Below are 17,951 nucleotides of genomic sequence, written 5' to 3' on the forward strand. Positions count from 1 at the left end.
ACTTAAGCCGAGAGACGGCTTAGCGGAAAATAATGGAAACGCACTTTAACGATTATTTCTAATATAATTACGCTATGCCGTCTCTCGGCTAATCCTCAGGTCTGTCGAGGGCCTAAGATCTGAAGTCCATAACCTAAATATTTATTCGCTTTCGAATTTATTGTATCTCTATAAAAAAAATACATATTTAAAACTTTAAGTCAATCTTTAATCAGACATTTAGAGCTGACGCATAAGCGAATCTAGGGCAAAAGTAAACATAGGATAGTTTAAAACAATAATTTTCACGCCTACGCTACTTGGACTTATTTCGACAATTTCTTCAGTGGATAAGGAACCATATAGTATCTATGAACTCATAGTTCGCATCCTCTGAAGTGTAATAAAATAAATTTAAGAAATCGCATTGTTAACAACTACCCCATGTTAACTACTGCCCCAATTTCCCCTATTCTGCGATTAATATTTTTAATTTAAAGTGTGTTATATATTTTTTGTGTTTTATGCTAAAATTCAAAAAATTGGGAGCAATTTTCTTCAAAAATTACATTTTTTACAGAATTTTGACATTTCCGCCTAGCACGTCAGACGATTTCCTTCAAAAAAGCAATTTTTGACAAAAATTTGTGGCAATGTGTAGACGCCTTAAGAATTGAAAACCAAAAATATTAAGTTTCAAAAAAATTTCTTTATTTTTTTACCATGTCGAGAGTACAAATTTGTTACTATATTTAAGTATAAAAATTTTGAGTAGACATTATAATATAGCAGCGTCATTAGCCTTTAATTCAAAATAAGAAATCCTTGATTTTTACTTTTTGCACTAAATATTTACCCGAAATCCTTGAGCTTTCTTTATCTTAGAATTTAGTGAATAAGAGATAAATGAAAGACAAGACTTGTAAGAGTTAAAAATTGTTTTTTGTTGTGTCATAAAATTACTAAAAAAAATTATTTAAAATATTGTAGCGCCATTATTATTAACCAAGTGCGGTATCAGCAAAGATTTTATGAGACACAGGCAAGAGACGGAATAAGAAAACAAAAGAAACAATTGAATAATTTAATATCAAAAACACTTCCATGATATTTGAATTTGAAGAATTAAACCTAACACTTAATAATTGTGCTATATAATGAGTAGATGTCTCGAGATACTAACTAATGACAATAATTTCATGCTTTATTTCATGAGTGGATCTTATTTCTACTGCCTTAATATTATTTTCATGACAAATTTCCTAATTGATGAAATTTGATCATTTGAATAATGATATAAGATGCCTAGACATTACACTTTGCTTGAAGAATTTCTTCATATACAATTTCTTTCTCCGTGAATCTCGTATTCCTGCTCCTAAATTTGGCTATTCTGCTCCTTATTTAAATTTGTTTTATTTTATAACGTTTATAACCATACAGACATAGAACTTTGTGGCGCTTTTTTAAGTTTTTCTCGAATATTTTCCATATTAGTTGAGATATTTGAATGAGATTTTTATCCAGCATAACTACACATCAGTGGAACACTGCCACATGATATGATGGAATAAAATCCAGGTATCATTGGACAAGTGGGAAAATCTCTTGTATGTGGCACAAAGTTGTAGGGGAAAGTTGTGTATCTCTGTTCCACCCTCTTTTTCTCGGGAAAATCGGTGTTGTTGATCATATTTAATCTCACAAATTTAGCTTCAAATTACCACTATAATTGTTCACGATTAAACAGTTGGGGAGACTGGGGTAAAAAGTCACAAAACGGATATTTTATTTTTTTACAAGCTACTCGAGCGCTTCAAAAATTTCTAATTAGCGCAGTTTTATAGGAAATTTACCGCTCTACAACTTTGTGAAAGTAACTTTCCTCTATTTTGTAAGGAAATGTATTTATCGAGCTGTTTTCTAAAAGGTAATTTTGTGACCATTCTCAAAAATGCTGAGGCAAATAGTACCAGACATGGGGTATTATCATATTTTGATTCGCTTCATTACGGGCTCCCGTAAATTTGAAAAAAATACCTAGAGGATATATTTTCCTAGAAAATTTATTCATGTACACCTTTGTAAAACACCGTTTTCTCTGCGAGAAAAGTGAGAAAACGAGAAAAGCGCTTTTCAAACTATTTTAGAAAAAAAACACACACACAAAAGACTGCAAATTGTTTGACCAACAACAAGCGGCGAGACATGATAATGACGTTTCTTTTCGCCGTGAGACATCAGAAATTGCTTCGCTTTTTTTTTGTGACTTTTTGCTCTATACCTTTTGTTACTATTTACCCCAAGTGGCCATTTTTAATAAAAGGATTTCTGAAGAAAAGAATATTTGTGAAATTCTAAAATAGATAGCGGATTCGTATTCAAAGAACCCAAATTATTTAGAAAATATTCACTAGTGTATCAATTTAAGAAAAAAAGTAGGTAATAATCGTTATCTTCTGCAAAGAAAATATTTCAAAAATAGGGCTAAAAATTTCGATATTTTTTATTTTCTAAATTCCTTGTTCGAATTCTAAGAAACTTACGATATTGAAGAAGGTCTATGGAGGCTATCTATAGGGGAAACTGGGACACCATCAAACACTGCGATTTTTTAATCGGATATTGGATATCAGAGGATAAGACCGATAGGAATTTATAGGCATATTGATGCTTGTCCACTGAAGCAATGGTCGAGATAGTCCAAGTAGTTTAGAAATAAAAATTACTGTTTGGTGATGCCCCAGTTTCCCCTAGAAAAAAATTTGAGCCGCTATCTTTTTTACCTTGGAGGATATTGAATTTTGAATTTTTCGATTTGTGACTTTTTGCCCCAGTCTCCCCTACATAAAAGAAGTTTTATTTTACTTTCTATCTTTATTTATTTCAATTTATTATTGTTTATAAATATTTTTTTATAAGTCAATTCAAGGGATCCCGTTCAAAATCCCGAATTCTTAAATAAATAAATAAAAATAAACCAGCTTTGCGGAATGCTCGGACTCATGAGATAGAGCTCTCCATAAATTAATTTTTCGCATGATCTTTTAGTGCTTATGCTTACTGATCTTACTAGAGATCAAATTGATTAATAAAATCATAAAAAAACATTTCAAAATCAATAAAGATTTAGAAAAAATTAAAGAATAGTGGCATTATTTAGTGGCATGAATAAAATGATTTTGTATTATTATCTACATTTTTTGAGAATTTCAAAATAATACATATTCTATAATCATTTTGTTTTTGAATACTCAAATAGGGGGAAATGGGGTATCTTTGAATTGGGGTACCTTTGAAATTAAGCTCTTTTCTCGTATTTTTAAAAGAAATTGAGGCTTGTCTTAATGTAGTTTAGCTTCACTGGTTTGTCGACCCAAATTATATCATGGTAAAGTCTTGTTCCTTTTAAAAATATAAGAAAAAGCCCTATTTCAAAGTTACCCCATTTTAAAGGTGCCCTACTTCCGCCTACCAATTTTTTACAGAAAAATACAAATTTATTTAATCACTGCAAGTTAATTTATTTTTGTTACATTTTCTTTACCTAAGATTGTATATTTAAGACTTCAAAAACACCTAGCAATATATTACAAATTGTTTTGTTTCCAAATTCCACTCGAACCACTATTTCAGATCTAATATATATTTTTGCTATTTCAGTATTTTTGAATTTTAAGAAAATAAAACACTTAATGTATAGAGACACATGTTTAGAATTATAATTAGACATTTTGTAATGCATTGGAGTGAAGTAAAAAAGAAAGGTGCTTTGTCAGAGACAAATGATTTCAACGAAGAAGTATTTATTCTCACGTACTAACGTGTTAGAAAAAAAAAAACTGTCGATTTTTTTTGGTCTATTTTAAAATTTTAGCAATATTTAATTTGGAAAATTTTGGAAATTGTGTCTTTATTATCTATGACTAATATTTCGAAACTTTTCCGCATACAAATAATCCTCTCGTTATTGTCTTTATCTGATAGGGCGTAAGCTTGAAAATAAACCAAAACAAGTGCCAGTGATTTAATTGAAAATCTCAATTATCATCAATGATGATACGCAAGAAAATTACAAGCATTGTAGCTTGTAATCAATGAAGTTAATTGATTTTAAATTCCGATACATTCATTGATCATCTGATGGTTTCTAACTGTATTTTACATGTGTAAGTGCTTAATGGTATATGGAATATCTGCAAAGTTGTTATACAAATACACAATGTATGCTGAGCAAATACGAGTAGAAGTACATAGAATATCCTATTTGGCTAGTTTGTCCTATAAACTTTGAGGTTTTCATGGAAATTCTTTAGATTAAATTTATAAATTTAATAATAATTTGTCTCTATCAAAATTATCATATTTATTTATTTTTTAATTTATTGCAATAAATTTTTGTAAACAAGTAAAATAAATAATGAATGACATTACTAATCTGTGCATATAAAAATTAAATAAAAGACTATTAAGTGGCATGTAAATCGGTCATGAAAATGCTCTCTATTTAAACTAAGTGATTTTCAATAATCCAGGGCTGTGATGGTTATTCTTGAGCCAAGGTTAGAAGCAAAGTAAAGTAAAACTCATGCCTGATATATTTTATGCTTTACTAATTGTGGATAATAAGTGCCAAAAATAAATTATCAGGCATTACATACCACTTTTACACAACCCATATTTATACATTGATGGAGACAAAAATATATATAATAAGAAAGACAAAAAGAATTAAGAGTGACACTCAACACCCAAAAGAAGATGAATTGAATTTTAAAAGTACCCATTTCGAGATGCTTGATGGGTAATAAAATATAGTATATTTTGTATGGAGACTTTGAATGTTGTCACTCGAATGTCTTGCTATACAAATAGTATGTTTAAATTCATTTTTTTAGATATGTATTTATACATATTGAAAAAAGCATGGAATTATTATATGAGTCAGTGCATGATGGAGTTTTTAAATTGTGTCAAAAAGAACTTAGAAAGAGAACCTCTAATTCTTTACAATTTTTTTTGCCCTGGTGTACGTTTTTTTCCAGTTTAACCATGTGAAGAGTACATGAATCATCAAAAAATACCTAAAATAGCACAAAAATAAAATAATTAAATTTTCTAAAAATAGCATTGCCGGTTTTCTACTTTACAATATTATGAAATGCTTTTGAACTTGCCACATAAACTACATGGAAATTCCAAAACCTATCAAATAATTTTAGTTTTTCTTTTCAAAGTATTGCTCTGCTTACACAAATATACAAAAAAGACACCAAGAATGATATTAAACCTGTTCATTTGAGCTTGAATTAAATAATAACAGAATCAGTATAATTCATTTTAATTTATTTAAGTTTTTAGTAATTAAAATAAAATTTATTGCATATGTAATTGGAAAGTTATTTTTGTGTTTATGTGGTAATAAAATAATTACATTAGTGAAAGATTTAAGGTTCGTTTAATATGAAACTACATTTGCTAATATATTTTCAATGTCATTTTATATAATAAACCTATTGGGGGTTTAATTTTTGGACGATACACTCAGAAAGAAAATCGTGTAAAACTTACTCGATTTGATGTAAAATTAACTCTTTTTCTGTATAATTTTTTTATTTAGGTGAAACACTTATAATTTTGGACAGGGTGCTTATAAGCATCAATGTTCCAAGTTTGAAGAGTGATATTTTCAAAAGTAATTAATAGCCTTTGTTACACGTTTTTTCAGAAGGGTTGTTTAGAAACTTGGAAAGCTGTTTATCGCCTTTGTTTTTACAAAAATTAGTCTTAATATGTTTAAAATTATTAACGGGAATCAACACAATATTCAATGAATATTTAATAATATCACTCAAAAAAAGCGAGGAAAATTGTTATAGTGCTTCACTACAGCTAAACAAGACTGAAGTAGGGGAAACTGGGGCACCACCAAACAGGGGTACCACCAAACACTGCGATTTTTTAAATAGGTATAAGATTTCAGAGAATGAGACTTACATGAAATCATAGATACTATAAGGATGCTTGTCCAGCGAAAGAATGATCCACATAGTTCAAGTAGTTTAGAAATGAGAATCTTTTTTCGCAAAATTGTGAGATTTTGATAATTTGAGTCATTTATATATCTACGTGGAAAATAAAACTGAAATAAATTTATATAAAATTTCACTACACCAGTACTTTCCTACATGTTTCTGGATAATATTTATGTATTTACTAAAGAAATTAATGTTCACATTTTCTTCAAATAATATAAAATCAATCACAAAACAGAGTTTGGGGCACCACCAAACAGGCAACTTTCTCACAATTGTAGATGTCTCCAGCGTAGCTTGAATGGCAAAATTTTTCCTCTTCTCTTTTTTACTCTGCGTCTCCCTCTTTGATCGATTTTCGAAATATATACAGTGCCCGCTTCGTAATCCGGATGATTGGGAAACAATATGACAGATGTCCGCTTCGTAATCCGGATGGATTTTTTTTATTTGTTTAACGTCTCGAAAATATAATACAAGATTTTTTTCTAGAATTAGAATTAAAGTTTTAAAGAAGTTTAAAAAGACACAATCAGAGAATTCTATGCTATTATACTTCATTTATTAAACAAAAACATCACAGGATAATTCATTTTCATTGCTGAATGCTCGTGCATATATAATTACGCCGATCCGGAATAGAGAGCAGGCACTGTAGTTTAACGGGGTCCCGGTCAAAATCCCGAAAGCCAAAATCCCGAACGCCAAAATCCCGAAAGCCAAAATCTCGAATGGGCCAAAATCCCGAAAGCCAAAATCCCGAATTCTTAAAAGTGTCATAACTTGTAAAAAGTGTCATAACCCACGATTGCACCCGCGCTTTCTGGAGGCAAAGGGAAATCTTCTGTGTCTTGGAAAATTATTCTAAACATTTTCCCCCATATAATTTCATCCCTTTCCGGATTTTGAAAATTCGGGATTTTGGCTTTCGGGATTTCTGCCTTTTCGGGATTTTGGCTGCCACCGAGTTTAACGAACTTAATTTTGTCTTAAATGGGTTTTCAGTCAAGAATTGGTGGATGATTTTTCGATTTTATAAAAACACATCTAGAGAGCGCGCAAAATTCGAACTTTAAGTAAAATGTTCGCCACGATTTAGTGGCGCTGCTTACCAAAAAGAAGTCGATTGTTGTCAAAATAACGGAAAGTCAATGAAAAAATATGTTCTTTTGTGCATTGCTTTAGTTTTCTGCTTTTTTAGCTATTTATTCTAAATGTTGCAGTGTTTTTTGAGAATTATTCAGATTTTTAATATATTCTTTATAATTAAGAGCTGTGGTGAATGCCCAAAATACCTTTAATGGGTGAGAAAAAGAGGTGTTTACTGGTGCCCCTAGAAAGTGTTTGGTCGTACCCCGGGTGATTGAAAAAAAAAGCGAAAAATGCGTGGTGAAACAATTTTCCTTTTTACGGAAAATTGAAGTCTTTTACAAAATCCTTGTATACATTAATATGTAGCCTATAGCATGGGGTAAGCAATATTTTTCTAAAATTCACAGATTTTTTAGGAAATTTAGTCAAAAGCGCATCTTTCAAAAGTGTTTGGTGGTACCCCAGTTTCCTCTAAACACGAAGTTCTGTCATAATTCTCGTACGCAATTGCTCACATTGAAGTTTCAACAAAGCAATTTTTACTCAAATCATTTTCAAAATTTAACGAATTTAGGTTAAAATTTTCCAAAAAGACCAACTATTTAGATAGAATTCGGTATTCATCAAATACTTGGAAGAAAAATCCATAATTTTAATCAATTTATTTTTACTGTCCAATTTTACCCTCAAAATGTCCAAATTTAGAAACTGTCTGAAATTATTAGCTCTTCCTAATATATTTTAGAGTTGATTTTACTTTTTTCTCGGTGAATTATTCATTTATTGCTAGGTTCTGAAGATTTTATATAACCAAAAACTTTATTTATTAGTATGTAACTCTTTTTTACACGTTTGGAAAAGAAAATTGTGCAAAATTATGCAAGGTTTACACTCTTATCTCCTAAAAATAACTTAAATATCTTACTTGTTTATCTGCACATACATACAAATATTCAATTTTTGTATTTTTAAAATTTTTGTAATAATATATTAAATTCATTTGAAAGTTGTTATTTTTTTTAGTGCGGCTGAAGTCAGCATAATTTTGCTAAAAAAAGAATATATTTCAATAATTTCCTCCTGATTGATGAGTGAGGTTCAAGTTCGCTTTTAATTGAAACTTCACGTATTCTATTTGTAAAATGTTCATGTGGACATGTACACTACTACCTACATATATGCATAATATGCTTCAATGATCGTCAATTTTCTCAGTTTACTTTTGTGATTCCCCCAAGTTGATTTGCGTTTTGAACTCAGCTGTTGAGAGATTGTGGTGTTGTTGATTGAAAAACGATTTATATTCACACTCTCTGTATGTGGCTTCAATGTGGTTCTTTACCGATCTTCTTTTAGGATAGTGACTTGGCGAGGACGTCGATTAGCTAAATCTGTGGTTTGTCTACCTCTGTCTATTGATGATGGTAGTGTTGGTGATTCAGAAAATTTTTGAATTATTTTTACGCCTTACCGAAGAGTGTTTTATTTGGGAGGTGAAATATTTTCAGCAGGGTGATTGAAATGAATGATGTATACATAAGAATTTTTCATGGTACAGAGAGTGAGAGAGATAGAAACTAGAGTGCTGGATGAAATGAAAATAATAAATCTTTAAAGCCGATTTACCTAAATAAAATTATTTTTTTATGTTCTTGTTTTTTTTCCCAAACAGAATTGCTAACACTGACTCTCTGAGGAAGATCTGAAAATGGATCACGCTGTAAAGGCAGCCCGCGGAAGACCGTGGAATAAGCTGCGCTTTGAAAATGATGAACTGGAATGTCTTTATCAGAGATACACCCTCAAATTGCAGCGTTTCTCTGTAATGGGAGTGGTGGCTCTTGTAGTTATGCTATGTGGCGTTATGGCAGCTCTTAGCCTAGGGTATACCCAAACACCGACTGTTCATGTAAGTACATTATATCTATTATTGGAAATATCAAATTAAAATTTCTTATCCTTAAGCAAATTGAAGTAATTCTGAATTACTAAGGGCAGAATCACATTAACAATAAAATGCTCGCCGTAGTCTCACCGTATTTCGTTAATTTACGCATTTTCATTGCAATTCTTACACAAATTTTCCATTACAGTATTACCTTATCTCATACTCAGTGGCATTAGGGTAAATTAAGCTAATTCAAAACCTGCTCCAAATGGAAATATTTCGCTACTCCAAATGGAAACATCATTGTTTTTACGATAAATTAAGTACTAAATTATTATATTTATATATTTTCTATACCACAGTTTCATTATTTAGGGTAAGTTGCATAAGTTGGAACAATTTCCAGAGGCTCGAACTTTGATACAAGATTAAAGACATTATAAATACATTTTTCCCTGATGACATACATAAATTTGCTCCTTGATTCTTCTAGAATATTACCGTTTCATGGAAATTCTTGAAAAACAGTTTGAAAAGTTCTTAAATACAAGAAAAATACGTGAGTGCAAAACAATATAATTTGGACAGGGTGGGACAAGTTGGACGTGGCAATTTGGACAATGCGTAGGGGAAGGTTGTGCAAGTTTCAAGATTTCTTATTGAATGCCATACACACTGAATCAATTGTACCACTAGGGTAAAGTGTATAATTAAAAAGTAAAAAACATTAAGGCTTAGATATATATTATTTATTAAATCTTTTTCTTGGATATTTTAATTTTCTTGCTTTGCTCCTTTTCTTCTTTTATTTTGAGCCTTTCTTCCTGTTTCTGAAGTCTAATTCTTTTCTTTTCTTGCATAGCCTCTTCTTTTAGTTTTCTTTTCAAATCTCGCTCTCTCTTTTTCTCCTCCTTCTCAGCCATTTCCTTCAGGATTTTTTTTTGTTTCTCTTCCTTAATCGTCTGCATTTCTTCACTCGTAAGAGCAATTGGAAACGATCTGTTCTTTTTCTTCTGGCTTTTCTGATTAATATTATCTTTTGGCCAAAATACACGAGTCTTCAAGTATTTCAATACTGGCTTTTCCTCCACTGCAGGTGTCTCATGAAATTCTGGTAATGGTGGAATAATAATTTGACTCTCACTTTGTTCAGAGGATAACTTTCTGGAGGTTTTAATAGCATCCTTAGGATCCTCACGCGGCAATATTGATGGCATATAGTTGTCGAAATAGTGACTGTTTGAAGTGCTCAGTATTTCTGATGGAAGATCAATCGTTACTGTATGCCCCAAATCGGTATTCTCAGTGAGTTGAGATTGTCCGCCGTATTGCTCTTCTATCAACACGTCAAGCTGTAAATTTTCATTACTTTCTGCAGTCTCTTCCTCATTCAGAATGATCATTGGTATATCATTTATACTTTCAAATGATGAAGGTGAAATATGATGCTCATTCTCTTCACTGACACCAATACCTTTACATCGCAATTTCACATTTCTCCAAAAATTAAATAAATTTCGATCTTCGATGGCTCCTTCCCATTACAATTTTTCCTCATGATCTGAGAATTCCTGCAAAATTATTGGTGGTACATGAGCTTGAAGAACACGAAGAGCTGTCTCGTATTCAGCGTCAGAAATAGAATTTTCTTTTGGATTGGAAATGGTCTCCTTGGTTTTTTTATCTCTGTGGTCATGTTTCGACCCGTTCAGGAATTTTGAATTGTCAATACCATTGCGATCAAATGGAAAGAGACCGCATCCCTTAAACCCACTTTTTGCAATATTTTTTGTATCTAAGAGTGACAGTGCATCTGATAACACCTTTGCGAGATTCCTGGGTTTTAATTTGTCTCCATCATTTTCCATTCTCCAACGAGTTAACGCCTCTTTGTATTTCTGTTTTAGTGGGAAGAAAAATGATGTGTCCAAGGGCTGCATCACATGTGTAGCGTTGGGGTAAAGAAGAATTACTTCGATTCCCTTGCTTTTACAAAACTTACTCAACTCTAGAGTTACGTGAGATGCATGTCCATCCAGGTACAAAATGACTGGGAATTGTACTTTCTGTTCAAGAAGCCAGTTGTAAAACGAATTGGCGATATATTCGTAAAACAACTCACTGGTCATCCAGCCACTTTCTGAAACTCCCATTACCCAGCCTTTGGCATTGCAGCTCGCAGTAAGTTCAGAAATCTTTTGACCTTTGTGGACAACCATTGGAGAGCCAAATTCCCAGCAGCCGAGATGGTAAATAGGACAGTCACAGTATCTTTCTCGCCCGAAGGTATCACTTTTCCGACTATTTTTGACCCCTTTTTTGCCAGAACCTTATGGAAACATTGTGAGAAATTTAATCATACGAATTGTCACAAAAAACTTCAAAAATGAATTTAAAAACTCCATAGAATAATAATAGATACCTGTCCACCTTTGGGCGAAAGCATTACACCCGTTTCGTCTAGATTAAAGACGCGATCAGGAGGAAGTTCCAGAAGATCTTTGGATTTTAAATATTCATGAGTTTTCTCAAACCACTCAGTGATGTCCTCAGTGGTAATACCAGCTCTTTGGGTTGTGTATGCTTCTGGTGTACGAAGTCTCAATTCTGGGTATCTGTTCAAAAAGCTCTTGAACCAAGAGTATCCTGGCCTTCCATCGGTGAACTTGTTGACAATCTTGAACTTCTTACAAATAATTTGCACAGTGTTGAGGACTTGATCTTTTGTTATAGGATGCCACTTGTCACTGCATCCTAAAATCCATTCAACGAGCTCATCTTCTATATCTTTTGGCAGCGTAGGAGGCCTTCCCCCAGAGCATTCTTCCAGACATTTCCCGGCCAGCTTATTAAAAAGTGTTGTTCTTGGCACCCCAAATAATACTGACACCTGACTTAGTGACTTTCCTTGACGAAAAGCTTCCAGTGCTTTGTTCACTTGGTCTTGAGTATAGGATTTGTACTTTTTCAATTTATTTGCCTTTTTACCCATCTGAAATAAAAAGAAAACCCCTGCAATACAATCGTATTTCCGGATGTCCAACTTGTCACTTTTGCTCACGCTTCAAATAAGCACTTTTTCTTCATACAGTTAGTAATTATATCAAATAAAACCATTACGTACCGTTAACTATCGAGATTAAACACTTTATTCCACTAAAATTTGCCAGAAATATTGAGAAATGTCAACAGAACCGAAAAACCAAAGTCACTCTTCTTGCGTTTTTATTAGGAAAAAATGTCCGATCGATGTATTTTTTCGACGGTGAAAAGTTACACTGTCAATTGAGGTGAGAATTTTATACGTTAAATCTTATTCATATGAATGGATTTTCACTTTATTTGCAGCACAAGGAACCAAATAATTAAACTATAACATAGAAAAATATACTAATTAAAATTCAGTACTGTATTTATCAAGAAAAAATTGCCTGTCCAACTTGTCCCAGCGACATTTTCCAACTTTTGCCATTGTCCAACTTATTCCAACTTACCCTAGTTAATTTTGCTCCAAATAAAGCGAAAATCCATTCATATTCACAAATTTTAATTTGTTAATTTCTCAGAAAAATTAAAAGTGTACCTTTTCACCATCGAATTTTTCATTGATCGACCATGTTTTCTAATAAAAAACACAATAAAGTGACTGTTGTTTATTCGTTTTGTTTAACATTTGTGTCATATTTTTGACTAATTTTTGACGGTATGTGAAGTTTTCAAATGAAATAATTACCTATTTCGTGAACAAAAAGGGTTTTTCTGAAGTGTCTGCAAATGCTTCAATAGGAAACCCTGGAAATATGATTTTTTTTGGAGAGATTTTCTTATTGTTTTATATAGGAAAGGGGAAAAGACCAGGAATAAGAACAAAATCTGCACTCAGGAGCAACTCAACAAGGTTTTGGAAGCCTTTCGTCGCGGTTTCACTTACAGTGTTTGTCTCCAATTAGAAACTTTCCCTTGTCTCCATTTGGATTAATTTGTTTCCAATAGAAGCATTTTACACTAGCGTATTTTTCATGTATTTCAGAAGTTTTCATATTATATTAAAGAATTGTCGCTATACTGTAACATTCTAGAAGAGTTAAGGAACAAATTTATGTAATTTTCTTCAGAAAATTATTAACCTAATATGGTGAATCTTGTGTCAAAGTTAAAGCGTCTGGAAATCGTTTTGAATTAGGACATTTACCCTAGGTGAAACTAATATAAGAAAATTGAAGAAATAAAACGAAAATTCGACCAACGGTGAGCGAATATATCTGTAAGAGAAATTAATCGTACAGTTTTTTTGCTCACCGTTTATCGCATTATCGTTTTATTTCTCCAATTTTATTATATTATTATCACCTAGTGCCGAATATGAGATAAGGTAATACTGTAATGGAAAATTTGCGTAAGAATTGCGATGAAAATGCATGAATTACGGTGAGCATTTTACTGTCAATGTGATTCTGCCCTAATTCGTAAATTTTTCTTCGCTAATTTATTTCGTAGATTTATTCTTATTTTTAAACTAATTAGAACGTATTAGTAAATCACACGTGAAAATACTTATTTACATCAGAAAATATTAAAGTATTGAAATACAAATTATATTAAACCTATTTTAGGAAACATCTTTTCACATTGTCTATTCAGATTAAGAATACTTGGTCGAAAAGTTCTAAAAAAAAAGTGAGATGGCAAAGTGTTCCAGCTTTGCGGAGTGCTCGAACTCACGAGAAAGAGCTATCCGTGTATTAATTTTTCACATACTTTTTATGTACATACTGGTTTACGATTAAATTGATTAATAAATTAAAAAAAAACATTCCGAAATAAGAAACTTCTTAAGAAAAGTAGGTTTTAAAATATTTTATCATGAGTAGCAAGCATACGAACAAATGAAAAAGTAAATTCGAGAAAGGTAAATCATTTATGTGTATATTACAGATTTACTACTGATGATCAAGTCTGATACATACGCGTTGGAAATTTCAATGTCTTTCAAAAAAATCCAAATTTAAGCATATCGGTTGAAAAAATAAAGGCTCTCCAAAGTGGTTAAACTTTGGTGTTCGTAAATTCGATATCGAAATGGTTTTCGAACATAGGTGTCCAAAGACGAAATGGGGGGGGGGGTGGTAAGGAAAAAAGACTGTCCTAGATAATGTTGACTTAAGGGGGGGGGGGGTCGTCGAAGACCGGAAGTCGATATCTTTCACTGTTTGGCCTCTAGCCGTGTCACAATCACAAGTTGAAAAAGTGGATTAAATTGTTCTCTCTTTGAGTTCGAGCAGTAAAATGAGAATTAAAAATTAAGAACAACTGACAGCGCCATCTAGCAAGAGTTTTCTTTTGTTAGAGGCGCTAGTGACCAGCAAAAACACGTTTTGAGTGATATTGCATTCCTAAAAATTTACTGCTGGTCAATTTACCAATTTACTCAAAATAGAAATAGTAAAAAAAACAATCCTATTTGGTTAAACCCGACTAGCCCGATTTTGAAAAAGAAAATCAAAAACTAAACTTGCAGTAGAGCTTTTTATTAAAGGAAAATTCATCATGCTCTTTTCTGAACCTAAGGGCCATTTCCATTGAGAAAATTCTCAGATTTTTGTAATTCCCAATTCACATGAAAGCTCGACAAAAAAAACCCAGATTTGAATACGAACATCTCGTTGACATTTGTTTGTTCCGATTTAGCTTCTGGGTAAAAATGAAAAAAAAAACCGAAACCGTAATGAAATCACTGCTAAAGAATATTTTTAATCGTTTGGTGACGCAAATTGAAGCAGGGAAAGAGATAATGAGGGGTAATTGAAACCATTACCACTTTAAAACAGCAACGTTACTGTTTTCCGATGCACTTCTAACACTTTGCCCGCCTTTACCGTAAATCATAGTTCTGGCATACCGTATCCCCAATACAGGGACATTTTCTCACTGCGCGCATTTTTTTCGCTTGCAAAGAACCCACAATTACTTGAATTTCAGGTAAAAACACCTTCACTGTTAAATGAAAACAAGTTTTCTTAATGGAATTTCGCTCAGCTGACATTTGGCATGGCAAATACCAGAAGAAAGCTCAATGGATGGCGCTGCTACCGAGAGGATCTGGAAAACTGTTCACAATTTTAATTTTTAAGCTTTTATGCGAAAAAGTTCAACCAAATTGAACTTTTTGTCATAAAAGCACCCTTTTTTTCATATGGAATTGAAAATTTTCTAACAAATTTCTTGAAAAATTTCTCAATGGAAATGACCCATAATGATCATGAAAATAATTTCAAGAAAACTTTGTTTTGTTCCCAAATATTTTTATAAGTGCATGGGGGAAATGTAGCGATGCCACGCCCCCTTTGGAAAACACGCCTACATTGTCTATGGATTGTCTCATTTCAAAGCCCTATTGCTCATCTGGTATCCCCAAATATATTAGGCAAGAGAGTATATTGTTGCATTATTCCTTTAACGTCTTATCAATTTTGTAGAAGGGTGTGGCCTATTTTTCATTGAATTTGTTTAACCTGTGATTTAATCGAATTATAAACTTAGACTGTATTTGATGCTGAATCGATCTTATTTTCTCGAAGAAAATAGTAAAGAAAATATAAATATTTCAGTTTTGGTTGTTCTTATACACTTTTCTTTCTTTGCGATATACTTATTGTTATCTTAAACCGCAGGCTCCATAATCGTCCTCTCAATCTCAAATGCACTTAAATGTATTTGAGAAGACGTAAGGAAACACCCATATTTCATAAGAAAAGCAGGATCATAGTTATAGAGTTATGATAAAGAATCTACTATTCCGAAATTGTAGCTCCTTATCAATAATCTTGTTTTAAGAATACCTGTATAAATGTTCTTACTCCTCTAAATATCTAATAAAATTACAAATATACAGCTTCTGTTGTTTAAAAATTTTACTAAAGGGGGCTTGGTCAAAATATGTGGGCGGAGCTTAGTTGTAACAGTAGAGTGGCATTAGAACTGGAGCATTACAGTAGAGTGTTTATTATTTTTTTACGTATCAAATCGCTTAGAGACTCAAGAAAATGTGATTTAAGAATCAGCTCTCCAAGATCGAAATAAAGATTTAAAGTTTAAAAATTTAATTCAGAATGCAGAATGTTATCTTTTATTTCTTTCCAATATAGATAGACTTTTAAGACATATCAATTCATAGTTATAAAAATGTTAAATTAAAAATTTGATTTTATTGCAATTCCATTGAAATCAATGTATGTTTTTTCTATGTTTTGTATTTTACAGAATGTTTTCAATTCACTACTATGCTTGGTGTTCTCCATAGTTCTGGCATTACTGCAATTTCGCATTATTCGCGACTCACATCTTCCATATCTCTGCTATTCCCTTCTATTCTTCACGGCGGCATTCTGTTTTATCTCTATGCCAACAGTGGGAAACATTTTTCCAGTTGATACGAAGGAGGTAAGCAATGATAAAGTTGTAGTAACACAAATTTCCGTCAAACTTTATTGATTGTACGTCGCAAAAAGGGATGGGATAGCACTTATTGTGCTTTAAACACTGCAATATATTAGTTAATTAATTGAATTGGTGTACAACAGAGATGATAATTCTATTGTAGAGTGATTGAGAAACACAAATAAACAAGTAATATTTACTTAGTACATACGAAATCTTTGATTTGATTGACAAGACCCCTCGGTAAATATTGATTTATTAATGGAAATAAATTTTTAGGTTAAAAACTGTGCAAAATTTAATCGTTAAACAAACGACAATATAATAAGAATACTTGTGAAGTTATTTTCATTCATTGGATGAATGAATTTCACTGTTTCTATAATATGATTCATTTAATGTTTTCACGAGTGTGATGAAAGGCGCCCTTTTTCTGTTTTAATACAGAACAGCGCTAAGAGAAGGAATAATTGTTTAATAGATTTCAATTAGATTCTTGTTTCAATAACAATATGCGTAATAATTGTCCTCATTGTATAAGCGATACTTTATTTAAAAATATATACATATAGAGAATATGCAAAAAAAAACAGTAATTTGTATTTTGCATTGTTTTCTTGTTTGGTTTTAGCAATTTTTCAATTTGATTTGTGAGAAAAAAAATAGTACATGCAAATTATATTTAAACTGCGTTCAATTAAATAGAATTTTTTCCCAATCATGTATTTTTCATACTTGCTGGTAAATTAATCAATTTTTGTTTTAAATTCCACTTGTTTTTTTATTGAAAATACAAGTTTTTGCGTTATTTCTTTTTTAATTAACACTATAGGCTAGAGGGTGTTTTTTGTTATGTGTTATCATAAATATGAGTAGCTAAAATTTATTCACATAATAATCAATATATAATTTTTAAAATTTCTTATTGCAAAGCGATTTTCTCTGAGTTCCGTAGATGAGAATCATTCACCGGCTGACCACTAAGAAACTGCGCTAAAATTAGAATTCTATATTTTATTTTCGTAATATTTCATTGTATATCTGTAAATTATTGTTAAATCATGCAGACTGAACAAGAATACTCAAATTTGTTGCTTAAATTTTTAAGAAGGAAAAGAATAGAACTCAAACAGTTTAAGATAAGTTCGTTTTACCTTACGGGATTATGGCCGTTGTGATTATTTAATTGGAAATCTACTTTATGACCTATAAATCGAACAGAATATGGTAGCAATCGCCTAAAAAAATAATCTTAGAATCAAGGATCTCCCCTAAGGGTAAATGTCCTAATTCAAAACCATTACAAGAGAAGAGAATTACATAAATTTGCTCATTCGCTCTTCTGGAATGTTACTGTTTAGTGAAAATTCTTTAGATATAATTTAAAAACTTCTTAAATTCAAGAAAAATACGCGAGTGTGAAATGCTTCTATTGGAAACAAATTAATCCAAATGGAGACAAGGGAAAGTTTCTAATTGGAGACAAAGAGTGTAAGTGAAACCACGACGAAAGGCTTCCA

At 31.7% G+C, this 17,951-nt stretch overlaps 2 protein-coding genes across 3 annotated transcripts in view; one reads left to right on the forward strand and one right to left on the reverse strand.

The window, feature by feature from the left end:
• LOC129808119 (Ca(2+)/calmodulin-responsive adenylate cyclase) overlaps positions 1–17,951 on the forward strand; it is a 64,668-nt gene that overhangs the window by 12,350 nt on the left and 34,367 nt on the right. For both annotated transcript variants that reach the window (XM_055857864.1, XM_055857865.1), the window contains exons 2-3: positions 8,779–9,015; positions 16,255–16,434. In XM_055857864.1, the coding sequence (XP_055713839.1) occupies positions 8,815–9,015; positions 16,255–16,434 (381 nt within the window). In that variant the 5' untranslated portion in view covers positions 8,779–8,814. The remainder of the gene's footprint in view (positions 1–8,778; positions 9,016–16,254; positions 16,435–17,951) is intronic.
• Positions 11,210–12,174, reverse strand: LOC129808153 (uncharacterized). The gene is made up of 2 exons (XM_055857916.1): positions 12,119–12,174; positions 11,210–11,986 (listed from the first exon to the last, which is right to left on the reverse strand). Exon 2 carries the CDS (start codon positions 11,984–11,986, stop codon positions 11,387–11,389), a length of 600 nt encoding a protein of 199 aa, XP_055713891.1. The 5' UTR covers positions 12,119–12,174; the 3' UTR covers positions 11,210–11,386.

The sequence above is a fragment of the Phlebotomus papatasi genome, chromosome 3 (assembly GCF_024763615.1).
Source record: "Phlebotomus papatasi isolate M1 chromosome 3, Ppap_2.1, whole genome shotgun sequence".
Lineage (NCBI taxonomy): Eukaryota > Metazoa > Arthropoda > Insecta > Diptera > Psychodidae > Phlebotomus > Phlebotomus papatasi.